We start from the raw sequence: 27,907 nt of genomic DNA on the forward strand, positions 1-27,907 counted from the left end.
TACGCAGTGTTAAATAGAAGCACAGTGGGTATGGGATTTCTATAAATCCCCTCCACTGTGCTTGTGACATAGAATGCAGCATTCTAGATGCAGCGCAAATGCGCTGCGTCCAAAACGTTGCTCTTCCTGTTCGTGGACACGTACCCTTATAGGTACAGCAAAGTGGATGGGAATTAAAGAAATCTCAAAAATCTCCCACTCTGTCTTTAACAAAAAATAAAAAGCTCAAACTGACCTGAAGTACGTCAAAAAGAGAAAAACCTCAGTGTCAAGAACATGATCGAAATGCATGTAAAAAAAAAAAAAACACACTCAAAAACGCAATGTAAAAACCATAAGTAACCTAATTTAGTAAATAGGTGCAGAAATGGTGTGGAAAATCTGCAACATCAAAAACTCACCAAATACTCATCGTTGGGAATGTAGCTTTAGAAGATCCTTTCCACACGCCCAATCTCCAAAGTTTTCAATTAACTACACCAGATATAGCTGCAAGGCTATTTTTTTTATTATTATTATTTAAGAATAAGAAATACTGTGTTGCATCAAGAGTAAAACAAAAAGCAAAACCTTAGAAAAAGTCAGTCATGATGGAATCACGGAAATGGATCAAATTCCAGTTCATCCAATTGACACCTTAACGACCAATGACTGACATAGCAAGTCATGAGCGGGTGTCAGTACCCGCATCATGACGTGCTATGTCCATCATGCATTTAAACTGTCACTGCGTGTAAACATACAGTGACCAGTGCTGACAGCTGTAGAGCTGAGCGGCACAGGAAGAGGTGCAAGGACGCATGCCATCGTTCCCCGCAGTCAGGGGAGTGTGATCGGTCAGTTAATCTGACTGACCAATCACAGCATGATCGCGCAGGAGGTGCTGAGATATCAGCACCTCCTGCAGGATCACAGCAAGAGCTCCTGCAGTGACAGCCAGGGATGGTGTCAGCACCACACCTAGCTGTTTAACTCACTAAATGCTGCGATCGAAAATCGAAAGCGATCGCAACATTTAGGAGGCTGGGAGAGGGAGGGGGCTCCCTCTCTTTTCAGATCGGCACCTCATCGTTGATATGGTCACCCGAGGTCATCATGACGACCCCCGAATCACCAAGCTACGTAAAGCCTATTAGACCATTGTAAAGATCTGAGGTTGTGGGTTGTAAGTAATCACCTAGGCAGGTTAACGATGCAACAATATTTTATTGATCACAGCCATGGTAATAAAGCAATTCCAGGTAAATGGCCAAAATCCAGTTCTCTCAGTCCTTAAGTTCCCAATCTGGGTTCAGAAGTTCCACTGGCTTTGTACAAGGCCATACTCACTGTCTCTCAACTTTTGGTTGGCCCACAGATTTCGTATCTCCAGCCAGTATAGTCTGTAGCCACAGTCCATGATCCTCTATCCAGTAGCAACAGTCCTTTAAAGAAAGTTTAAATCCAACTGACATAATCCATAATGGTAACATGTTTATCCACCCATCCTTCCAAGTCCACGGTCTCCATCCTCTTCCTTCAATCCTTCCACCCAACTATTTCTAAAACATGTCTCTCCTTTCTTCCACTGGTATCAGTCCCCTCCCAGGTCAGAAGTGATCACACCCTCCCACTTAAACATTCACTGTTCGCTAAAACAATGAAGAATATTCTTGAAGCCTTCATCTGAGACTGCATGTAAGACCCCCTGTGGTGACGGCTCCACTGTGTCTACATCTACACACACATAATGAGATTATTGGCTGTTGGAACAATGGTTGGATACTCCGGAGATACAGATATCCTGAGATACAGATTAGTGGAATGCTGGACATTTTACAAGTGAATCTAGTGCACATACTGACAAAGTTAGCAGAACTACAGTTAGGTCCATATATATTTGGACAGAGACAACATTTTTCTAATTTTGGTTCTAGACATTACCACAATGAATTTTAAACAAAACAATTCAGATGCAGTTGAAGTTCAGACTTTCAGCTTTCATTTGAGGGTATCCACATTAAAATTGGATGAAGGGCTTAGGAGTTTCAGCTCCTTAACATGTGCCACCCTGTTTTTAAAGGGACCAAAAGTAATTGGACAATTGACTCCAAGGCTATTTCATGGACAGGTGTGGGCAATCCCTTCGTTATGTCATTCTCAATTAAGCAGATAAAAGGTCTGGAGTTGATTTGAGGTGTGGTGCTTGCATTTGGAAGGTTTTGCTGTGAAGTAAACATGCGGTCAAAGGAGCTCTCCATGCAGGTGAAACAAGCCATCCTTAAGCTGCAAAAACAGAAAAAACCCATCCGAGAAATTGCTACAATATTAGGAGTGGCAAAATCTACAGTTTGGTACATCCTGAGAAAGAAAGAAAGCACTGGTGAACTCATCAATGCAAAAAGACCTGGGCGCCCACGGAAGACAACAGTGGTGGATGATCGCAGAATAATCTCCATGGTGAAGAGAGACCCCTTCACAACAGCCAACCAAGTGAACAACACTCTCCAGGAGGTAGGCGTATCAATATCCAAATCTACCAAAAAGAGAAGACTGCATGAAAAGTAAATACAGAGGGTTCACTGCACGGTGCAAGCCACTCATAAGCATCAAGAAGAAAAAGGCTAGACTGGACTTTGCTAAAAAAAAAAACATCTGAAAAAGCCAGCACAGTTCTGGAAGAACATTCTTTGGACAGATGAAACCAAGATCAACCTCTACCAGAATGATGGAAAGAGAAAAGTATGGCGTAGGCGTGGTACAGCTCATGATCCAAAGCATACCACATCATCTGTAAAACATGGCGGAGGCAGTGTGATTGCTTGGGCATGCATGGCTGCCAGTGGCACTGGGTCACTAGTGTTTATTGATGATGTGACACAGGACAGAAGCAGCCGAATGAATTCTGATGTATTCAGAGACATACTGTGTGCTCAGATCCAGCCAAACTGATTGGTCGTCGTTTCATATTACAGATGGACAATGACCCAAAACAAAGCCAAAGCAACCCAGGAGTTTATTAAAGCAAAGAAGTGGAATATTCTTGAATGGCCAAGTCAGTCACCTGCTCTCAACCCAATTGAGCATGCATTTCACTTGTTAAAGACTAAACTTCAGACAGAAAGGCCCACAAACAAACAGCAACTGAAAACCACCGCAGTGAAGGCCTGGCAGAGCATCAAAAAGGAGGAAATACAGCGTCTGGTGATGTCCATGAGTTCAAGACTTCAGGCAGTCATTGCCAACAAAGGGTTTTCAACCAAGTACTAGAAATTAACATTTTATTTACAATTATTTAATCCGTCCAATTACTTTTGGTCCCTTTAAAAACAGGGTGGCACATGTTAAGGAGCTGCAACTCCTAAACCCTTCATCCAATTTTAATGTGGATACCCTCAAATGAAAGCTGAAAGTCTGAACTTCAACTGCATCTGAATTGTTTTGTTTAAAATTCATTGTGGTAATGACTAGAACCAAAATTAGAAAAATGTTGTCTCTGTCCAAATATATATGGACCTAACTGTATATAAAACATAAGTAAATCACTAATAAAACACAATAATATTGACAAAAATGGTGGTCCGTTGCTGGAAAAGTATCACAGTCTTTAGTAAGTGGGCAGCTCCTCACAACCATATTCTCAGAGCATGGAAGAAGCTTCTGTCAGTGAAGAACTGCTTTATACCAGCAATCAAAGTGAAAGTCCCATAGAGGGACAAAGTAAAAAAAGAAAGAAAAAAAATGGTAAAATATAAAAAAAATAAATACAAAATAAATAAAATATGAATATTACACCAATAAATATATATTTTTATGTACAAAAAACCCTGTCACTAATTAACCCCTTCAGTGAACACCGTAAAAAAAAACAAAGAAAAACCGTGGCAAACTATGGTTTTCATCATACCGCTGGAAAAAAAGTGGAATAAAACGCGATCAAAAAGACGAATGTAAATAAAAATGGTATTGCTGAAAACGTCATCTTGTCCTGCAAAAAACAGGCCGCCATACAGCTCCATCAGTGGGAAAATTAAAAAAGTGATAGCTCTCAGAATACAGCTATGCAAAAATAATAATTTTTTTCTATAAAATAGTTTTTAATTGTGTAAAAGCGTCAAAACTGACCTGAAGAATAAAGCTGCCTTATCAATTTTACCACATGCCAAACGGCATAAAAAAAAAGCCAAAAACAATTCCTGAAGTGCTGGTTTTTGTTCATTCTGCCTCCCAAAAAATGAAATAGAAAGCGATCAAAAAATGTTATGTGGCCGAAAACTGTTCCAATAAAAATGTCACCTCGTCCCCCCAAAAAACAAACCCTTACGTGACTGTCGGCCGAAATATGCAAAAATGATAACTCTCAAAATATGGCAATGCAAAAGCTAGTCTTTGCAAAAAAAAAACAAAACATCTTTTAATGTGTGATAGCAGTCAAACATAAAAAAAAAACCTATATAAATCTGGTATAGCTGTAATCGTACCGACCCGAAGAATAAAGTCATCTAATCACTTATACCGCACAAGGAACGGCATAAAGAATGAATAAAATTCTTTACCTACTTCTGATTTGTTCATTTCGCTTCTCAAAGATCGCAGTTACGCTATGTTCACACATTGCGGGTTTTTTCTGCAGCAAAACGTGATCTCTTGCCAGGAGATTTTTTTCAGGATTTTTCTTGCTTTTTTGGTATTTTTTTTTTCACTGTCCTTTCGTCTCTTTATGCATGTACATAAAGTTCAGTGGAAAAAAAAAATCTCATTCTGGTTTTGGCACAAAAAATGCTGAAAAACCTGACATCTGCGTTTTTTGGTGCATTCTTTCAGCGTTTTTTTTTCACCACCCATTACTTCCAATGGGTGAAAAAACACTGAAAGAAGTGACATGCTCTATTTTGCAAAAAAAACAAACATGCAAAGCACAAAACACTGATGAAATAAAAATCAAGCTGTGTACATGAGATTTCTGGAATCTCAGACTTTGCTGGTACTGTAAAACGCAGCTGAAAATTTGCATAAAAAAAAAAACACGCTGAAAAAACGCAATGTGTGAACATAGCCTAAGGCTTGACTCACCTTTATCCTGCTCTCTATGCTGAGCGCTTACACCGGGGTTTCCGTGAAAATCTCTGAAATATGTGTTTCAGACGTAACCCCCGGCGGAAGATTCCCTGTAATAAGGCAAATGGAGGAACTGTGGACGCCGTCTGGCCTGTGATCCGGCGGTGTCCGTCTTTTTAAAAAGTGCGGTCGGCCACAGTTTTGTGCACCTCTGAAAAGAAGGACACCGCTTCTGCCTCATTTTAGTGAATGGATCCCTCGGGGTTTTCATCTGAATTATGTCACTTGGAGATTAAGGCCACGGCCCCACTATCAGTATTTCGTCAGTATTTTTTCTCAGGAGTGGGAGACAAAACCAGGAGTGGGTGATAAATGCAGAAGTGGTGACTTGTTTCTATTATACCTTTTCTCGGATTGCTCCTCACCTGGTTTTGGCCGTGGCCTCAGATGGAAACCCTGATGTAAGTGCTTAGCGCAGAGCACAAGATAAATGTGATCCAAAATTTTATGTAAAATGTTCCTAATAAAATCTACAACTCAATCCACAAAAAAGTCAATACCCTACTCAGGTCTGTCATCTGTCAATGGAAATATAGGGGGCTTTCACGTTACTGGTAGCACAAAGTATCTGGGAAAGTGCTATGGCTCCTCACCCCCACCCCCTCCCCCCAAAAGAAATCCAGTGAATTTTGCGCTCCCAAATCTAAATGCCCCACTCCCTTCTAAGCCCCACAGTGTGCCTAAAACACATTTAGCATCCACATGTTTGGCAGGGGTATAATTTCCTAAATGGGGTCACTTGAGGGGGGTATACTGCTCTTCTAGAACTTAGGGGCTCTGTATATAGATTCTGCAAACTATTCTAGGAAAATCTGCTCTCTATGAGGCACATAGCACTCAGTGTCTCCAGAGTCTCGCCTTGTGGCTAAGCAGTACTGTATATCCATATATGGGGTATTTCCACATTCAGCAGAAATTGTGTGACAAATTTTGGTGCCATTTTTACCCATTTCCCCCATGTGAAAATGTAAAATCTGAGGCTAAAACAAAATTTTTGTGGTAAAAATGTAATTATTTTTTCTTCACTGCCCAATGGTATAAAATTCTGTGACATCAGTGGTGTCCATATGATCACTGCACCCTTAGATTAATTCATTCATTAATTCATTCAGAGGTATAGTTTGTAAAATGGGGTAACTTATGGGGGGGGGTTCTGCTGTTCTGACACTTCAGGGGCTCTTCTAGTGGGTCATGGCACCCACAAACCATAACAGTAAAATCTGCACATAATATGGCACTCCTTCCCTTCTGAGCTTTGCGCTGTGCCTGAAAAGTATTTCCCGATTACATGTAGGGTATTGGCGCAATCAGGAGAAATTGCACAACAAAATGTGAGGTCCATTTTTTCCTATTAGCCCTTATAAAAATTAAAAATTTGGGGGTAAAAACATTTTAGCAGTAAAAATGTAATTCTTCTTTCATCGCCCAATGGTAGAAATTTCTGTGAGGCACATGTGGTGTCAACATTAGAGATGAGCGTTGTTCTACTCGAACTGTTCGCCAATCTCAAATTCGAGCTGTTTTGGGCGGTGTTCGAGCCGGACGGCGAACACGAACAATTTGAGAAAAATTCGGCTGTTCGAGGTTATGTTCGATAACTGTTCGTGCACCAAAATCATAACTGGATTTTTTCTCAGTAATGATGAAAATTAATGTTAATACGCAGTTTGAGTGTACAGCGGGGTGGGGGGAGGGGCAGGGGATGGATCTCTGCAGGAACAATGAAGATCTCCATTTTTTTTTCTCTTTCCCGCATTTGCAGTGGGGAGGTGCAATCTGTCAGCCTATCAGCAGCGCACACACGGAGCGAAGTGCTTTTTTTCACACAAGCAAGGGCATGTGTCATTGGCAGTGTATGTCACATGTCCTTGCCCTATAAGACCAAGCCATTTTCCCCGTCGCCACCATTTTCTCACTGCTGCAGCTGCGTGTTAGACGGCACCGCTGTTGCTGTGTGCGCTATACCTTGTTAATTTCAAGCCAATTTTCGCACAAATATACAGATAGCTTGGGAGTAGGGAATAGTTGTGATTGCAGTCCTTTTAAGGACTAGGTTACAGCATTTCCTACGACTTTTATCAGGGAGGTCTGTGCTCTTAAATAGATAGGTTGTGGGAGTAAAGACTAATTGTAATTGGAGTCCTTTTCAGGACTAGGTTACATGAGTTCCTATCAGTTTTTGCCAGGCAGGTCTGTGCCAGTGCTGTGCAAGTTTTTTTCACAACATTTGGCTGAATCTAGCAAAGCTAATCCTTTTTGGCCTATTGCAGAGTGTGTTAGTCAGTGGAGTAGCCTATCTGTGTTGCAAGATATAACACCTGTGTATAGAATACCAATTTTTTTACTGCACCTAGTGAAGTAAAATCTTTTGGGCATAGCATCATTCTATTAGTCCATCTATACTGACCTCCATCAGGTTGCAAACTGAATATAATTTTTTTCTGCATCTAGCTCTGAAAAAATATTTGGGCTTCTAGCAGTGTGTGGGACTTGGTCTATTAGTCCATCTATACTGACCTCCATCAGGTTGCAAATTAAAAATAATTTTTTTCTGCATCTAGCTCTGAAAAAATATTTGGGCTTCTAGCAGTGTGTGGGACTTGGTCTATTAGTCCATCTATACTGACCTCCATCAGGTTGCAAATTAAAAATAATTTTTTTCTGCATCTAGCTCTGAAAAAATATTTGGGCTTCTAGCAGTGTGTGGGACTTGGTCTATTAGTCCATCTATACTGACCTCCATCAGGTTGCAAATTAAAAATAATTTTTTTCTGCATCTAGCTCTGAAAAAATATTTGGGCTTCTAGCAGTGTGTGGGACTTGGTCTATTAGTCCATCTATACTGACCTCCATCAGGTTGCAAATTGAATATAATTTTTTTCTGCATCTAGCTCTGAAAAAATAGTTGGGCTTCTAGCGGTGTGTGGGACTTGGTCTATTAGTCCACCTATACTGACCTCCATCAGGTTGCAAATTAAAAATAATTTTTTTCTGCATCTAGCTCTGAAAAAATATTTGGGCTTCTAGCAGTGTGTGGGACTTGGTCTATTAGTCCATCTATACTGACCTCCATCAGGTTGCAAATTAAAAATAATTTTTATCTGCATCTACAGTACCTCTGAAAAAATATTTGGGCTTCTAGCGGTGTGTGGGACTATTTGTATTAGTCCATCTATACTGACCTCCATCAGGTTGCAAATTCAAAATAATTTTTTTCTGCATCTAACCCAGCCAATAGTTTTGGCCTAATACCACAGTTTGGCCACTCAGCTCTGCTCGGTTACCATCCATTGTTTTTTTGTGCAAACAACTCCAGAGTTGTGAATTAGTTAACCACCAAAATGAGTGGAAAAAGGCCTGCTGCTGGTGGAAAGGGGAATAGGCGTGTTGGGAAGGGGAAAAAAGGTTGTGTCCGTGGGGTAGGTGTTAAAGCAACAGTAACATCTGCAGAAGAAAGACCATCTTCCAGCCAAACTAAAATGTCTACTTCTTTTAGCGGACAATGTGATAAGATCCCTTTCTTACGGCCACGCCAATCGCTACAAATTCCAGATGAGGCACAAAAACAGCAGGTGCTTCAACGGATATCAAGTGCTCCTTTAAGTGGGCTCTCCTCCACATCAACTTCAACATCACAAATACTCCAGCCCTCAAAGGTGTCACCCAAATCGCACTTGCTTCCTCACAGCTCCCAAATCTCCAGCTGCCCGTCTGAGTATGAGGTAGAACAGATGGTTGAGTCTGCAGAGCTGTTTACTCATACTATAGCCTGGGAATCAGAGGTCGACTCCAGCGCTTGTGTGAATCCAGACGAGGAAATGATCTGCACTGATGCCCAGAATCTTTATGAGTCGGATCCAGGACCAGACGCAGAAGGTTCTGACCATAATGTAGACCCTCATTCCCAAACTGTAACTCCTGTTGGTGGAGACAATGAGGAAGACGATGATAAGACTCAAATACCTGATTGGAGCGACAACTTTAGTTTTTTGTCAGGGCAAGAACAGGTTGGCTCTGAGGACGACGGGTGTGATAACGCACAGGGTGATGATGATGAGGTCGGAGATCCCACTTACTGTCAACCCACAGTCAGCCAAGAGATGAGGTCAGCAGAGGAGGTGGAGGAAGATGCTAGTGACGACGAGGTCAGGTTGCGCCTTCCTGGACAGAGACGTAGTACTGGAAGCACGTCAACAACTGCATCCTCAAACACAACTCTGCCTCTCACCACAAGTCGTGGTGGCTCTTCAGGTCGCATGGGTGCTAAGCCTTGCATAGCCTGGGCATTTTTTCAGATCGATAAAGATGACCCAACTCGTGTTATCTGTAACATTTGTCAGCAAAAGCTAAGTAGAGGCCAAAAAATACATAGTTTGAGTACTTCATGCATGAACCGGCACATGGACATGAAGCATAAGTTGCAGTGGGAAGCTCAGTGTGCTACAATGCGGCCTAGCCGGCCGGGCCAATCACCGTCTGCCATATCTTGTGCATCCGCGGCCTCTTCATCCTCTGTGACTGGGGGGACAGCAGTCACACCTGTTTTGGGGCGCAGACCTGCCACCTCTTTACCCGCAACAGCCAGCGTGATTGGCAGGTCATCATTTTCTTTGGAGGTGGTAACACCAGCTGGTGTTGAGCGCTGTCCGACATCGATAGCACCACCTTTGGATCAAGGCAACCTAACATGTCCGCCTGCATCTTCCTCACAGACCGGCAGTTTGCCGGGGACACCCTTATCAACCCCGTCTAAGCACAATAGCCAGCCCTCGGTCCCTCAGATGTGGACAAGTAAAAGACCATTTCCTCCTAGCCATGAGAAAGCTAAGAGGTTGAATTTCACCATCTGCAAGCTCTTGGCTACAGAAATGCTGCCTTTCCACCTGGTGGACACAGAGGATTTTCGAGACCTTATGTCCGTCGCAGTGCCCCAGTACCAGATGCCCAGTCGGCACTACTTCTCAAAGAAAGGTGTGCCTGCGCTCCACCAGCATGTCGCACACAACATCACCGCTTCTTTGAGAAACTCTGTGTGTGACAGGGTGCATTTCACCACAGACACTTGGACGAGTAGGCATGGACAGGGGCGTTACATGTCGCTGACTGGGCACTGGGTAACTATGGTGACAGCAGGACAAGGGGCTGCTGTCCAAGTCTTGCCGTCCCCACGAGTTGTGCGTCAATCCTCTTTATGTCAAAGTTCCTCCACTGCTTCTGCCTCCTCAACCTCCTCTCGGTCTTCCACCTGCACCCAAAGCCTGTCTGGTCATGCCACAAGCTTTCTAACTGCGCAGAAGGGATCCTGCACACCTCCTTACTATGCTGGCAGTAGGGCTCAACGTCATCAGGCGGTTTTTACATTGAAATGTCTGGGAAATGTGAGTCACACAGCTGAGGAGTTGTGGTCAGCTCTGGAGAACCAATTTCATGAATGGTTGTCTCCACTGGACCTGAAACCAGGGAAGGCCGTGTGCGACAATGCTGCAAACCTGGGTGCGGCCCTTCGCCGGGGCAATGTCACACACGTGCCTTGTATGGCTCACGTGTTGAACCTGGTTGTCCAGCAATTTTTAGCCCACTATCCCAGACTAGATGGCCTTCTGCAGAGGGCACGGTCGCTGTGTGCTCACTTCCGCCGTTCGCATCCCGCAGCTCAGCGACTTACATCTCTACAGAAGTCGTTGGGCCTGCCACTTCACCGGCTAAAATGCGATGTGCCTACCCGGTGGAATTCAACTCTGCACATGTTGCAGCGACTGTGGCAGCACCGACAAGCCCTGGTGCAATACGTTCTGACGTATAGCCTGGGCCAACGAGATTCAGAGGTGGGGCAAATCACGCTGGAGGAGTGGTCTCAGATCAGGGACCTATGCACCCTTCTGCACAGTTTTGAAATGGCGACGAAGATGTTTAGTGCTGACGATGCCATTATCAGCATGACTATTCCGGTGATTTACATGCTGGAGCACATGTTAAACAGAATTCAGAGTCAGGTGGTGGCACAAGAGGAGGTGGAGGAAGTAGAGGAGGAGGAGTTGTATGCGGAAGGGCTAACATCTGCAAGGTCCAGACGGTCGGCAGCACCAAGGCGGCAGGCATGTGAGGGTGGGGGAGATGGTTTTACCAGGGCGCATGGTAGCAGCCAAACTAGTGAGGAAGGTGCAGGAGCCCAGGAAGAAGTGGAGGACGAACTGATGGAAGACTCATCAGATGAGGGAGACCTTGATCACATTTCTGTTGTGCGAGGTTGGGGGGAGAGGACAGAGGAAGGAAGCATGATTGTTACCTCGCCACCAACACAACAGGGACTTGGTGCTCCTGGATGCGCAACACACATGAGTGCCTTCTTGCTGCACTACCTGCAACATGACCCTCGAATTGTGAGAATTAGAAATAATCCTGACTACTGGGTTGCCACACTGTTAGATCCCCGGTACAAAAGTAAATTTGCAGAAATTATTCCTGCCATAGAAAGGGATGCACGCATGCAGGAGTATCAGCAGAGACTGTTGCAGAATCTTACATGTGCTTTTCCACAAAATACCAGTGGTGCACGTAGTGAATCTCACAGTTCCAACTTGCCAACCGTGGGACCGTCAAGTGTTCAGCACTCAAACCGTAACAGAACCACAGTATCTGCTGGTAACATCAATTTTGCGGAATCATTTCACCACTTTTTTAGCCCATCCTTTGCAAGGCCACAGGAGACAAGAAGTCTGACACATAGTCAACGCCTAGAGACGATGGTACAGGAGTATCTCCAAGTAAACATTGAAGCCACGACTGTGTCACTGGACCCTTGCTCTTTTTGGGCTTCCAATCTGGATAAATGGCCGGAGCTAGCCACTTACGCCTTGGAGATCTTGTCATGCCCCGCAGCCAGCGTTCTGTCTGAACGTGTGTTCAGCGCTGCTGGTGGTGTGCTGACAGATAAGCGCACGCGGCTCTCCACTGATAATGTAGACAGACTCACGTTCATAAAGATGAACAAATCATGGATCCGAAACGACTTTTCTACCCCTGTGTCATCCTGGGGAGAGTAAAAGCTTGATGATTGGTTAAAATCACCCTACCAACCGTTTTAAGCTTTCAAATTACTAATCATGTTTATCTGTATCTTGACTGGAAAATAATTTGGGCTTTGTAGCAGTGTGCAGCACTGATCCTATTAGGCCATCTATAATAAGCTTCACCAGATTTAAAATTAAAAATAATTTTTAGCTGCATCTAGCCCGGAAAATAATTTTGGGGCTCCGAGATGCGCAAGACACATAAGTGCCTTCTTGCTGCACTACCTGCAGCATGACCCTCATATTGTCAGAATTCGAAGTAATCATGACTACTGGGTTGCCACACTCTTAGATCCCCCAAACTTTTCGATCAACCTTTTCATTTTAATAAAGACCAAAAAAATGGTCATTTTTGAAATTATAAGCATTAGCAGGTTGTTAGAAACTGAAATCAAACAGTTTTCAACTCAAAACTTTATTCTAGGTGATGTTACATTTTCACATAGGACCCCTTGTTCGAAAGGAGCTTCTGAACTCTCTCGTCCATTGAATTTGTCAGGTTTTGGATGGTTTCTGCTTCAATTGTTTTGCATGAGGACAGAATACCCTCCCAGAGCTGTTGCTTAGATGTGAACTGCCTCCCGCCATCATAGACACTCCTTTTAATGATGCTCCAAAGGTTCTGAATGGGGTAGAGGTCAGGGGAGCATGGGGGTCACACCATAAGTTTGTCCCCTTTTATGCCCATATCAGCCAGAGATGCAGATGTTTTATGTGCAGCATGAGATGGTGCATTATCATGCAGAAAAATGATCTTGCTGTGAAATACACGGTTCTTCTTCTTGAACCATGGCAGGAAGTGCTGTTTGAGAAAATCCACATACATTATGGAGTTCATCTTTAGCGCCTTCAGGGATCCTAAAGGGGCCGACAATCTCTCTCCCCATGATTCCAGCCCAAAACATTACTCCACCTCCTCCTTGTTGGCGCTGTAGCCGTGTTTGCGTGGGGTGTCCATCAACCAGCCATCCTCCACTCCATTCATCTGGACCATCGAGCGCTGCACGGCACTCATCCGTGAACAAAACAGTTTTGAAATCAGTCTTCATGTAATGTTTGGCCCACTGGAGCCGTTTCTGCTTGTGTGAAGTGGATAGAGGAGGTCGACAGGATGGCATATGCACAGCTGCAAACCTCTGAAGGACCCTGCATCTTGTTGTTCGGGGGACGTTGGAGGCACAAGCAGCTTCAAAAACTTGTCTGCTGCTATGACAAGGCTTTTTTGCCGCTGCTGTTTCAACCTGACGTAATTGCCTGTAGGAAAGAGTCCTCAATTTGCCCTTATCAGCACGCACACGTGTGTACTGTGAATCAGCTACATACTTCTTGATTGCCAAGACACTTCATCCTGATCATCGCACAATGTTGATTGTAGTCATGCCTTGACCTAAACACTCCACAATTTGTTGCTTCTCAGCAGCCGACACATCCTTTTTCTTTCCCATTTTGGCAGAAAATGTAGGCTGCTTAATAATGTGAGAGAGCCTTCTTAAGTAGTCTTGCCTTTCATTGGACACACCTGCCAAACTAATTAGCACAGGTGTCTGCAATTGCTTACAGTGATATAAAGAGCCCTGACACACATCACCATCAATGAGTTTAACTGACAAACAAACAAATTCTTCCCTTATCACTCCTAAACACTTTTTGCATAATAATTTGGAACGCGGTGTACATGTGCTTTTCCACAAAACACCAGTGGTTCACGTAGTGAATCTTACAGTTCTAACTTGCCAACCGTGGTCTGTATGGAATTGTTCAATAAAGGGCCCAAAATTAAGATAACATAGATGGGAGAGGTCTCTATGAATAGGAATTCCTAAGTATTTGATACCCTGTGAGGGCCAGGCAAAGGGAAAGTTGGACTGGATGGAATCCTATATGGATTTAGGGAGGGAGACATCGAGGGCCTCAGACTTCGCTGCATTGATTTTAAAATTTTACCATGTAACAAAGTGATCTATTTCAGCCATAACAGCAGGGATGGATATATGTGATTGAGTGATATATACTAGGACATCATCAGCAAATAGAGAGCACTTGTACTCGGTGCCTCCCACCTCAATCCACCTAATATTGGGGTTATGGCGAATTGATGAGAGCAGGTGCTCCGTCACTAGGATGTATAAGAGAGGGGACAGAGGACATCCCTGCCTTGTCCCATTGGTGATTGTGAAAGGTGATGAAAATGTTCTGACGCACCCCCTGGGCCTTGGGACACCCGGAGCCGGACCCTTTTTGGTGGATGCTGGTGGTTGTAGTATTCGTGGCGGCGATCCGGTTCCGTGGCTCAGGGCGGTCAAACCAGTGGTGGAACTATTTATGTGGTTTTGATGTTTAAATGTCCGACTACGCCACCCGTGGATTGCGGTCAGAGTGAACCGCCGCTACAGGGCAGACCGCTAAGGCTGGTGTTGTGGGTGCAGCAGAGCGTAGCATAACTCCCCACGGGAGGAGTATAGCCTCAGGGCAGTGTATGCGGAGGATGGGGGTGATGGTGCAGGGCAGCAGCAGTAACGACACGGAGTCAGTGATGCAGTTCAGGGCCTTTACTCACAGTTCTTATTATCCAGACCACGTCTGCAGGTAACGGCTGCCCACGTCGTACTGTGCTCACCAGGTGAGGGGCTCAGACAACTCCCAGATAACTTTGGAGCGCTTCACAGGACCCCCTTTGTGTGTCCTTTGTCTGGCCTTTCTTACCAACACTTCTGTCCGGCTGCCTCGGGCCTCCTCTTGGTAAACTTGGCGCCAGTTTCCCTGACCCTATGTGGTGCCTTCCTAGCGGGTGGAGCAAGGGGCTGCGCCACATAAAATGTCAGAGCCTCCGGTTTCTAGCTGAGGGTCGTTTCCTGCCTCCACTAGTTCGGGGACCGGTCTCCCCCTTTGGCCTGACCCCTCCACGCAGGTGGATTCGGGCGTGCGGTGGCGACTCGCCCGTCCGCACCCCTGGGATCCCTTCATTCCTCGTTCCTGGAGCCTTCTCTGCTCCTCTTCCTTCCTTCTCCCTCTTGCAGGCCTGGGCCTCTGTTACTAGGCCCGCCTCCGGAGCAGAGCTCATGCAGAGCCCCTGCTCCCTGCCACTTCTGCTCAGACTTCTCTGCACTGAACTAAGATGGTGCCCACCTTTTATACTCCCTTCTCAATGCACCCAGGAACTGCTTCCTCCCTGCTCCTGCACTGCAGGGTTCCCCTTCCTCAGTGTTCCCTCCCCCCACTCCAGCCAGGGACAGGGACTGTCGTGCCCATCTCAGGGGCATATTGGTCGCCCTGCCCCACGGCAATGTGGTGTAATGCATGCAGGTGTCGGGTCCTGATCCACACTCCATCCTTATCTGAGAGTGAGATATCACACCTCTGGGTGAGGTGCAATACGTCTGTAGCAACCGAGCCCTCGGTGCTACAGTTCCATTTATCTTCAGCCTAGGTGACGTATTGTGATACAGGGCCGTGATTTTGGCTATAAAAGGGTCCCCTAGACCCCTACCCCAAGCTTTTTAAGAGAATCATATATGGCGTGCCAGGAGACTCTATGGAATGCTTTCTCAGCATCCAACGAGAGTATCTACTTACAAATTTTTAACTGCATCTAGCCCAGGAAATACTTTGTGCCTAGTAGCAGTGTCTGCTAGTCAGCGGATTATCCCAGCTGTTAAGCAAGCTACACCACCTGTAGTTTGGACACTTAATTTTTTCAAAGGAAATGCTTCGGGACCACGGGATACTTAGTGAAGAGCATCAGGAGGCACCCCAAGGCATAGGGGCTGGGACTGGCACTAGGATGCCTTGCGGTGGACAGCCGAGCTCGATCCTTATAAAAGCTTTTTAACTGCAGCAGCTTTAGTGGACGCTACTGGAGCTGGAATTACGCGGCTGCTGGCATGAGACTTGCCCTCCAATAGATCCTTGTAAATGGATTTAAAGTGTATTCATTCAAATTAGAGGGACAATTTAAATTAAAAAGCTTAGAGCTGCCTCCACCACAGGGGGGCTCTCTCGACCCACCAGCGGACAGGCACCAGTATTGGGAGAGGGGGGCTGGCCGTCAGGGTTCACCGCGGCTCTGGCACAAACCCGGCGACACGGAGGTGGCACGGGCAGGAGCGGACTGGCCGTCTCGGCTTCTCACTTTTTGGATTTTAGAAGGGCATGACATGCCTATATCTGTGTCTCCCCCTCCTTTTACTCCTCCACCTCTTTTCTTTTCGCATGACTATATGTACTTGTCACTTTTCCATGTGTTAGTTGTGTCTTCTGAGCAGTTTGTCAGCTTTTGGACACCTTTGAAGGTGTTTTCTATGTGTTTCTATGTGTTTTTGTTTGCCTGCCATTGGTTTTAACGGTGTTCGACGAACAGTTCGACGAACAGTTCGGCGAACACACGGGTGTTCGACGAACCGAACCGAACTCGAACACTACGGGGGTGGCTCAACACTAGTCAACATGCTCACTTCACATCTAGATAAATTCATTGAGATGTGTAGTTTGCAAATTGATGTCACTTATGGGAGGGGGGGGGGGGGTTCTGCTTTTCTGGCAACTAGGGGCTCTGCCAATGTAACATGGCACCTACAAACTATTCCAGCAAAATCTGAACTCCAATATGGAGCTCCCTTCTCCCAAATATTTTCCCTTCTGAACTTTGCATTGTGCCTCGTTTTTGACCACATATGGGGTATCTGTATTCAGGACAAATTGCACAACAAATTGTATGGTGCATTTTCTCCTGTTACCCTTGTGAAAATAAAAAATTGGGGGTAAAAATATTTTTGTGGAAAATTTCGATTTTTTTATTTTGACGTCTCTAAGTTATAACCTTCTTTGAAGCACCTGGAGGTTAAAAGGTGCACACCACACATCTAGATACATTCCTTGAGGGGTCTAGTTTCCAAAATGGGGTCACTTGTGGGGAGTTTCCACTGTTTAGGCACATCAGGGGCTCTCCAAACCAGACATGACATTCACTCTCGATTCCAGCCATTTTTGTGTTAAAAAAGTCAAACGGCGCTCCTTCCCTTCCGAGCCCTGCTGTGCACCCAGAAAGTAGTTTTCTCCCACATATGGGATATCAGCGTACTCAGGAGAAATTGAACAACAAATGTTAGCATCCATTTTCTCCTCTAACCCTTGTAAAAATAAAAAAATTGGGGCTAAAGTAACATTTTTGTGAAAAAAAGTAAAATGTTCATTTTTTCCTTCCACATTGCATTAATTCCTGTGAAGCACCTGAAGGGTTAATAAACTTCTTGAATGTGGTTTTGATGACTGAGGGGCGCAGATTTCAGAAAGGTGTCACTTTTGGGTATTTTTTATCATATAGCCACCCAAAGTCACTTCAAATGCAATGTGGTCCCCAAATAAAAACGTTTTATAAATTTTGTTGGAAAAATGAGAAATTGCTGATCACCTTTTAACCCTAATAACTTCCTAACAAAAAAAAATTGTTTCAAAAATTGTGCTGATGTAAAGTAGACATGTGAGAAATGTTATTTATTAACCATTTTCTGTGACATAACTTTCTGGTTTAAAATCATAAGAATTAATGTTTCAAAACTGTGAAATTTTCCAACTTTGTCAAATTTCCGATATTTTCACAAATAATCGCAAGTCACATCGAACAAATTTTACCACTAACATGAAGTACAATGTCATGAAAAAACAATCTCATAATCACTGGGATATGTTGAAGCGTTCCAGAGTTATTACCACATAAAATGACACAGGTCAGATTTAAAAAAAATGAGGCCTAGTTATTAACGTACAAAAAGGGATTAACAAAGCAACTGGAGTAATACCAGAATTCATTTTTTAAGGAAAAAACAATCTTCCACAAAACTGTACATCAAAAGGCATAATCATTACTAGCTGTAACATCCAGTTTATAATGGCTACTAAAAATATGGAAATTTGTGGCCGCCTTACAGATCTGCTTGACTTAGCATCTGTCCTCTCGAGAAGATGACATCACTCAAGTGGAATCGACTTTGAGTCTCCTGGGAGTGCCATTTCTTTTCATACGCTTCTCGCATTGCCTAATTTTCCATCTTGAAAGTCCACGTGTACACGTTGCGTATTTGGTGAGTTTTTACATCAGTATTTGTAAACCAAAACCAGAAGTGGTGACGTGTTTCTATTATACTTTTCCTCTGATTGTTCCTCTCCTGGTTATGGCTTACAAATACTGATGTAAAATACGCAACAAATACTCAATGTGTGAACGTGGCCGAATTGTGTTTTTTTTTTTTCAATAACCATGCCTTTACCCATGTTCATAATAACCAATAGCTATGAAAAAAAATATTAAAAAGATGGAAGAAAGGTTCAAATAGAGGAGATATAAGGCCCAGAAAAACTAAATTGAGAAACATTTACACTGAGAAATTGGAAAACAAGCACTCATAGGAACACTCTCTTCTCGATTATTGACCTGTCCAGACAAGTGACATGATTTTTAAACTGGTTTACAGGGTCTAATGGGTAAAGTTTTGCCCTGTGAAGAACACCAAGCCAGTGTAAAGAAACCAATAAGCCATGCAATGCTCCACTGGGAATTTAAATATACAAATAGCCTCTTCAGAGAGGAAAAAGACAGGAAATCTATGGCCACCGATTGGATGTAACAATCCTAAAAGTTCATATTGACCCTTGGAAAAGGGGCCTTGCCACATGACTTTGGCTTATCCTAACCAGACACTCCATTTGCAGTTACATGTTTTGGGGTGTTTGCCCCTCATCAGTGCAAAGTCATGTGGCAAGACCCTTTGAAGGAATTTTGACACCAGGTGTTTGGTACCCCAAATGAGAGCAAAATAATGTAGAGGCAGAGACCCTGGTTCCAGAGATGTATCACTTACTGGGCTGCATGCTGTCATTTTATCTGTTGGAGATCTACCAGTTCTCTGAATGCTAATCTGTTTATAACCCCACCCACACCACTGATTGCACATTTTACAGTGGGTACGGAAAGTACATTTGGTAAATTCTAAAAAGTTCATTTTTTTCTCATTAAAGTACACTCTGCACCCCATCTTGACTGAAAAAAAACAAATGTAGAAATTTTTGCAAATGTATTAAAAAAGAAAAACTGAAATATCACATGGTCATAAGTATTCAGACCCTTTGCTCATTATTGAGTAGAAGCACCCTTTTGAGCTAGTACAGCCATGAGTCTTCTTGGGAATGATGCAACAAGTTTTTCACACCTGGATTTGGGGATCCTCTGCCATTCTTCCTTGCAGATCCTCTCTAGTTCCGTCAGGTTGGATGGTGAACGTTGGTGGACAGCAATTTTCAGGTCTCTCCAGAGATGCTCAATTGGGTTTAGGTCAGGGCTCTGGCTGAGCCAGTCAAGAATGGTCACAGAGTTGTTCTGAAGCCACTCCTTTGTTATTTTAGCTGTGTGCTTAGGGTCATTGTCTTGTTGGAAAGTGAACCTTCGGCCAAGTCTGCGATCCAGAACACTCTTGAAGAGGTTTTCATTCAGGATATCTCTGCACTTGGCCGCATTCATGTTTCCTTCAATTGCAACCAGTCGCCCTGTCCCTGCAGCTGAAAAACACCCCCATAGCATGATGCTGCCACCACCATGTTTCACTGTTGGGACTGTATTGGGCAGGTGATGAGCAGTGCCTGGTTTTCTCCACACATACCGCTTAGAATTATTACCAAAAAGGTCTAACTTCGTCTCATCAGACCAGAGAATCTTATTTCTCATAGTCTGGGAGTCCTTCATGTGTTTTTGAGCAAACTCTATGCGGGCTTTCATATGTCTTGCACTGAGGAGAGGCTTCCGTCTGGCCACTGCCATAAAGGCCAAACTGGTAGAGGGCTGCAGTGATAGTTGACTTTGTGGAACATTCTCCCATCTCCCTACTGCATCTCTGAAGCTCAACCACAGTGATTTTGGGGTTGTTCTTTACCTCTCTCACCAACGCTCCTCTCCCACGATTGCTCAGTTTGGCTGGAAGGCCAGGTCTAGGAAGACTTCTGGTGGTCCCAAACTTCTTCCATGTAAGGATTATGGAGGCCAACGTGCTCTTAGGATCCTTGAGTAATGCAGAAATTCTTTTGTAACCTTGGCCAGATCTGTGCCTTGCCACAATTCTGTCTCTGAGCTCCTTGCACAGTTCCTTTGAGCTGATGATTCTCATTTGGTCTGACATGCACTGTGAGCTGTGAGGTCTTATATAGACAGGTGTATGCCTTTCCAAATCAAGTCCTATCAGTTTAATTGAACACAGCTGAACTTCAATGAAGTAGAACCAGTTCAAGGAGGATCACAAGGAAATGGACAGCATGAGACTTAAATATGAGTGTCTGAGAAAAGGATCTGAATACTTATGACCATGTGACATTTCAGTTTTTCTTTTTTTAATAAATTTGCAAAAATTTCTACATATCTGTTTTTTCAGTCAAGATGGGGTGCGGAGTGTACTTTAAAGAGAAAAAAAATTAACTTTTTAGAATTTACCAAATGGCTGCAATGAAACAGTGAAAAATTTAAAGGGAAATTAATACTTTCCGTACCCACTGTACACCAAAAGCTTAGGCAGAAAGTGGGGTTGGAGTTATACAGAGCTCAAGAATATGGAGAACTGCATGGCAGCAGGTTAGCTAATCCTCTAGTGAAAAAGAAAAATCACTGTTTTATCAGATTATCAAAACTAAAGCAAACAGCCCAGTAAGTGACATCTCTGGAATCAGGGTCTCTGTCTCCACATTATGCTGCACTCAGGTGGCAACATCCTGCTGACAGGAATTCTAGTCCCCTTCCTCTTTCAAGAGGCTATTTGCAGATTTCAACTTGCTTAAAAATCCTTGAAAAATGGGCTAAGATACCTGAAGAACGCTGCCAGAAACTTGTGTCTGGCTATGCATGTTAGTAGAGCTCATTTTGGTTATGACCTACTGCTAAGTACTAAAGACACTCATCAAGAAGGGGTTAAATAATTCTAATACTGCAAGTGTCATTTTGGGATAAATTTGGAGAAACCACTAGTTATATTAGTTGTATTGAGCTATTGAAAATAGATCTTGTTTCATACTTTCTGCTGTTTGCAATACACCAAATTTGCAACAAGGGTTGAATAATTTTGATTGCATCAGTAAGTAGCATGTAGAGCTCAGCACTTCTGAAATGTATTTTCAGGAAGCGTTATGAATAGTGTTGAGCGATACCTTCCGATATTGGGAAATATCGGATCGGACAGATACCCAAAAAATATCAGATATCGCCGATTCAGATACCGGAAACCAATGCAAGTCAATGGGACACAAATATCGGAATAAAAATAAACCCTTTCTTTCCTTGTAGGTTAATTCTACATGAAGGAAAACAACTAAGAATAATGTAGAATGTATTACATGAAAAGCCGGCAATTCAGCAGCGGCATACACCGGTAGCCGACAATTTAGAACAGAAAGAATAGAACATCACACATAGATTAGATAGATAGAAACATGTCAGTCACATATATAAGAAATACAGTGACAGTGTTGCTTACTGTACTTGTCATTTAGTGTAAAGGATTTATTATAAAAAAATAAGTGTTTTCATGCACCTGTCTCTTTAAAAAAGCCGGCCGGCAATTCAGCAGCGGTACCCGACAATTTAGAATAGAGAATCACACATAGATTAGATAGAAACATGTCAGTCACATATATAAGAAGTACAGTGATAGTGTTGATTACTGTACTTGTCATTTAGTGTTAAAATAAAGGATTTATTAAAAAAAAAAATTGGCGTGGGGTTCCCCGTAATTTTAGTCTCTAGCGGAGGTTAAGCAGACGGCTGGGGCAGATGTTTGAAGCCTGGGAAGGGGGCAATACCCACGGAGCTTCCCAGGCTACTAATATCAGCCCCCAGCTGAATACCTAGCCTTTACTAGCTATTAAAATGGGAGACCCCCAAAAAAATGACATGGGGTCCCCCCTATTTTAATAGCTAGCAAAGGCTAGGCAGACAGCTGGGGGCTGATATTAATAGCCCAGGAAGGGTGCCATGAATATTGGCCCCCTCCCAGGCTAGAAACACCAGCTGTCAGCCGCCCCAGAAATGGCGCATCCATAGGATGTGCCAATTCTGGCACTTAGCCTCGCTCTTCCCACTGCCCTGTAGCGGTGGCAGTGGGGTAATAGAGTTGGGGTTGATGTCAGCTTATAATGCCAGCTGACATCAAGCCCAGGTTAGTAATGGAGAGGCGTCTATAAGACACCCCCATTACTAACCCCATAGTCAAAGTTAAAAAAAAAAAAACACACAAACACCCAGAATAAAGTCCTTTATCTAATCTATGTGTAATGCTCTATTCTTTCTATTCTAAATTGTCAGGTACCGCTGCTGAATTGCGAGACGGCTTTTTTAAAGAGACGGTGCATGAAAACACTTATTTTTTTTAATAAATCCTTTAACACTAAATGACAAGTACAGTAAGCTGAGCACTGCCATCCAGCTTGCCATCCTTCAGAGACACTGCAGAGCGCAGGCATTATGGGAACTTCCGATTCCGGTATTAGATATTCTAAAAGTATCGGAACTCTGCTACTGAAATATCGGGTATCGACCGATATTCGCGATATCGGAATGCTCAACACTAGTTATGAATTTAGGGTTCTGCTCGGCTCAGACTTTTATTCAGTAACAATTTTTAGACATCTTGTTACAAAACTTTACACTTTGATCCAAAATTGCTTGATGGCATGTTTGAATGTAAAGTGTTGGGCATGCACCTCTCCACACCATACCTATACTTTTAGAAAAAAAAAAAAAGTACGGGGATGTGGGGGGGATTTTTTTATTCCATATTTCAGGATTGTTTGTTTTAATTGTGGTAGTACAGCAAACTAATGAATATCATGCCATAATGATAATGGTCAATTTGTAATACTTAGTCCTTCTATTAAACAAAATTGTAACTTGTAGATCCCTCGCGGCACGGGTCCTCTCTTCTCCTGTACCAGTCGGTGACTTGTGTTGTTCAAGATTATTGTACTTGTTATTTGCTATGTATACTCCTTTTTACATGTAAAGAGCCATGGAATTAATGGTGCTATAATAATAAATAATACTAATAGATATTTTTGTACTGTTTTATTTAAACAAAATTCAATTCCAATTCCAGCAATTTACTTTTTTTTTTTTTTAGCAGCAACATAAAGGCACATGTTTAAAAAAATCCAAAGGAAATTTAGTACAAAATATCAGTAATTACAAATGATAGATTAAAAGCTTATTTACCATAAGATAGGGTGATATAAGAATACACATTTATAATTGACACTTACTATAGCTACTAAAGTAATGTACATTTTAACATTTTGATTAAGGGACCATCCATTGAAAAGACAATTGCACCATTGCAACCCCAACTTTTTAAAAGTATTGTCCCATGTCCTTGAAATGCAAAGAAATTGCACTTCATATAAAAGAAAGTTTAAATCTTTATACAAAGTTGAGCAACTTTGCAGATACAAAAAAACCCCGTAAAATGAAGTATTTAGTTATGTACTATTGTTTTCTCCAGTCATATACACAGCACATTTTAAAGTGAAAATGTCACCAGATTTTACAATACAAACTTCATACATTATTGTATGGACATGGTGAGGCTGGTGTGTTTATTTTGAAAATCCATGCCAGATTGGCAGTACAATCTTTTTGCGAGTTTCCCTGCATGTTAAAGAAGTTTCATTACATTTTTTTTCTCCCTAAACACTTTGTTTGTGATGTAGTGCAAATGCATTAAAATACTTACAGATCACCATCTTCGGTCATTTTTCTTTCAGTATTTGGTCAGAATTATTTCTCAGGAGTGGGAGCCAATATCAGGTAAGGAACAAGAACAAATCAGAGAAAAGGTATAATGGAAACCAGTCACCACTTCTGCATTTATCACCCACTCCTGGTTTTGGCTCCCACACCTGAGTAAAAATACTAATACTGACCGAATACTGATAGTGGGGCCGTGGCCTTCCCCAAATTCCAGCGCAGTACTCGTCCTCTTCTGGCCAACATGACCACTCTTCAGCTTTGCCGGCTTATACAGCAAGTCCTGTGTGGGGCAGTTTTTCTTTTCCAAAGTAAGGCTATGAGAACCGTGGAAATCAGTCCGAACACGGACTGACCACAAGCCTTTTAAGCGTGACAGCTTTATACATGTCTATGAGGCTGTGATTCTAGGAGCGAGAGAGCCATGGCTAGTCCATGCTCAGACTTCAGAAGAAGCCCTTACATTGAGAAAGTGATTTCCATCCCACACCAACCTCTGTGCAAGCCCGTTACTCTGTTTTTAGATCACATGGGCAGAAGAGAACCAGAGCAGCACTAAAAACCAGAGAAGATGGCAATTGGTAGGTATTTTACAGGGAACCTGTCATGTGAAAAAACGCTATTAACCTGCAGACATTGAGTTAATTTGCAGGTTAATGGTGTTCACAACCTGCCCGGCGCCTGCACTTAGAGCCCCGCTGCCGGGAGGAAATAAACTTTATTCCTCTGGACAGTGTTCGGGTTTCACTCACAGTGGTGGCACCGGCATGGGTTCAGTCATCACTCTGTGTATTGAGAGTGGCGCCTGTAACCATGGCCCCGGCCCTGACTGACAGCAGGATCTGTATTAGAGCTGCCTGTCAGTGTCGGGGGCGCGGTTACTGCCGCCGCTCTCTACCCTGTACAATGAGTGGTGACTGAAACCATGCTGGTGCCATCCCCGATGACTGAAGCCTGAACGCTGTCCGGAGAAATAAAGTTTATTTCCTCCCGGCAGTAGGGCTCTCAGTTCACACGCCGAGCAGGTTCTGAACACTACTGACCATATATATATTTATTTTTAAATTGATAGCCATTCTAAGTAAGTAGATCATCCTCATCAAGTATAAGATTCATTAATGTATGCAGGTTGTATGATGAAATCTAGAGAATATTTTCTTAAAATTTAGTTCAAATTCAACCAAATAATTACTAAAAACAGTGGTAGTTTATCAAGCACATAACTTAATAGGTAGCATTTATTCTGATCTACTTCTCCCATCCAAAGTGACAGTAGGAGGTAGCAGCTGGTATATGGAGCAGCTGCCAAGGTAACTGCACAATGACCAAAGCTTCTACAATACATAGCTCCCATTAGTGTGTTTAGCCCAAACGTTCGCTAATCTCCACTCCCACAATACTCTTCATAAATTATTAAAGGGAATCTGTCAGCAGGTTTTTGCTACCTCATCTGAAAGGAGTGTAATGTAGGTAAAGAGAAGCTGAATCCAATGATGTATCACTTAGTTTACTGGGTGCAGACATTCTGATACAATCAGAACTATTAGATGTAGAATGCAGTAGAGCTGAGAAAGCTGCCTCAGCCCACACCATATGTACAAAGTCCATAGACAGTGAGGTGCTTATCACAGGAGGGGGCGGAGTCTGACTAGTCCAGCAATGTTATGTTCTTAGTGATAAATCCTTCACAGTTTGTAAACAGCAGAACTTTGACAAGTAACACAACCTGAAATCTGTGTTTCGGCCTCTATCTCATGCTGTCTAAAGAAGACACAACAAAAACCTGCTGACAGATTCCCTTTAAATGATAAAACAAAAATCCTTTAATTTAGCTGTGAAAAGCGTAGGTACATATAATAAACACAACATATAATTGTATTAATTAAACAAAAAACATGTAGCACATTGTTCATAATATGACAACGAAATGTAACATGGCAGGAATAACTAGCAAATATAAAGCTCTGGTTGCACACGTCATCATGTATGAATATGCTTAATATAAAAATAGACATGGCAGATGGACAACAGCATATACAGGAAATGACGGCATGAAGTAACCTTTCAAACAGTAATGTATAGCTGCCATCATTAGCACAACTAGGTACAGATCAGATCATCAATAGAGCACTACTTCAGAGTGTTTTCTTACTTTACCGCAGGAGTGGTGTCATTAATGTAAGTTCCCTGCCTCTAGTCTTCTACTCCCTAGCCGCCGTTCTCATCTGTTATCAGCGCCGCTCCAGTTTGTCCTCTGCAGTTTATGACCTGCTGGATCGCTCCAGTGTTTGCTGGGCGATCCAGAAGTCAGTACTCAATGTAAGTCTATGATGCCAGAACAAGGCTGTCATAAGACTTACACTGAGAGCTTGTGACCCTCTGATATCCGGTGAGTCGCAAGTTGCGGTCACAAGATGGCGGCACAGAGCGGCAGCTGGAGACAGAGGAATAAAATCAGGGCACCACTCCAGCGCTGAAAGAAGAAATGCTGTAGTGGTGCTTTAAAGCCCTAAATGGTTTTCTACATTGCCATTCACAAGAAGGGCAGATACTTGATGGCGTGAAGTTCCCATGCCCCATCGGTAGGCGATTGTGTTACTTATTTTTAACAACACAGATTTAGTTTTCCCCTTTGAGAATATATGTAAGGCAGAAAACGGAACACAACTTGCATCATGCAGTTTTAAGTCACAACGTAACTTAAAAATGGTCAGAAAGTTGGCAATTTTGTTTTTTATCATGGATGCGACATGTTTGTAATAGAGATAGGTGCCTGGTAATGTGCTTGTAACCTGAAGGAATCATGTAGATAAATGCAGCCCTTATGTATGGCACTGACAAGTTCTACAGTGGTGAACTTGCATCCATTCATATTTAGTATATACAGAGACAAACCTTTCTAGGTTTTCATGAAGAGAAGCATAAAATACTTCACTTAGGAACATGTGTTACAGATATGCAGAGTACTATTAAAACTGGAAAGAAAATACCTGCACCTCTTTGTACATTACTGCTGAAAATGATATGTCCGGTTAAATACATTTACACGGTGTCATCTGTGCATCTTTAGCGCTATAAAAGCCAAATCTTTTTTTAAAAAAATTTAAATTAAAAATAAAAAATAAAAAAAAAAGTGAACTGATACCATCATCACAAATTATTATTGTAAGAAATAGGCATTGTAGATTATAAAAAAAATTAGTTATTCTATATACTTGTATCCACAGTTTTTTTTCAACACAATCAGGAATATAAAATAGTGATAGTCAGGTTTGTTAATAAACAATTTCCTTTTTGTCTCTTCGAAATATCTGAAATATTGGAAAAGTTTCAACATAAAAAAAAAAGTGTACATGTATTCAATTTCATATAAGTACACATCTCTATAGAAGCCCACGCCTATCAAAGTTATATGCGCAGACAGTGTATCATCATTAGATTTACATGTCTTCTAGGTAGCTGGAGGTTTTCTTGGTAAGCACAACAGGAGAGAATTTTTTTGTTCCAGCTTACAATTAGAAAAAAAAGACTAAAACATGGGTTTCTGTTTATGTCTCTGTGGGGAATAATTTTTTTTTACAACTGTATTTGGAAGTAAACAGCGTAAGAAAAAAGAAAAATCACAGCGTAACAGTACTAAAAGGTCCATGACATAATCTGTACATGCACCATTATTTGGTTTTCCTCTAGTTTTTCTTCCCCCTCGCCAGTTCACTCTTTTTACTTCCTCAGACCTGGAACATACGCTGTTGTAAGGCTACATATGTAGCATCTTGTCTCTGGATTTCTCACACTGAACAAGAGCTTACCATCATTACCATGTCCGTAATTTATCAGAAATGTATCAACATAAAAAAAAAAAAAGTTAATTTAGTATCAAAGTAGCTGCTTGCTTGATCACGGTGGCAGCCATATCCAATTCTTCATCTGTTTGCTCGACAGTCACTATCACTCTTATGCTGTAAGATATAAA

General features: G+C 42.6%; 1 protein-coding gene across 1 annotated transcript in view; it reads right to left on the reverse strand.

Annotated features, from left to right (window-relative positions):
- Positions 1-23,241: 23,241 nt before the first annotated feature.
- The window catches only part of SPTLC1 (serine palmitoyltransferase long chain base subunit 1), a 78,567-nt gene continuing 73,901 nt past the window's right edge, over positions 23,242-27,907 (reverse strand). The window contains exon 15 of the mRNA XM_073671022.1: positions 23,242-27,893. Coding sequence (XP_073527123.1) covers positions 27,800-27,893 — 94 coding nt within the window. The 3' untranslated portion in view covers positions 23,242-27,799. The remainder of the gene's footprint in view (positions 27,894-27,907) is intronic.

The sequence above is a fragment of the Phyllobates terribilis genome, unplaced genomic scaffold (assembly GCF_046119375.1).
Source record: "Phyllobates terribilis strain yellow unplaced genomic scaffold, ASM4611937v1 Scaffold_1__5_contigs__length_1240528914, whole genome shotgun sequence".
Taxonomy (NCBI): Eukaryota; Metazoa; Chordata; class Amphibia; order Anura; family Dendrobatidae; genus Phyllobates; species Phyllobates terribilis.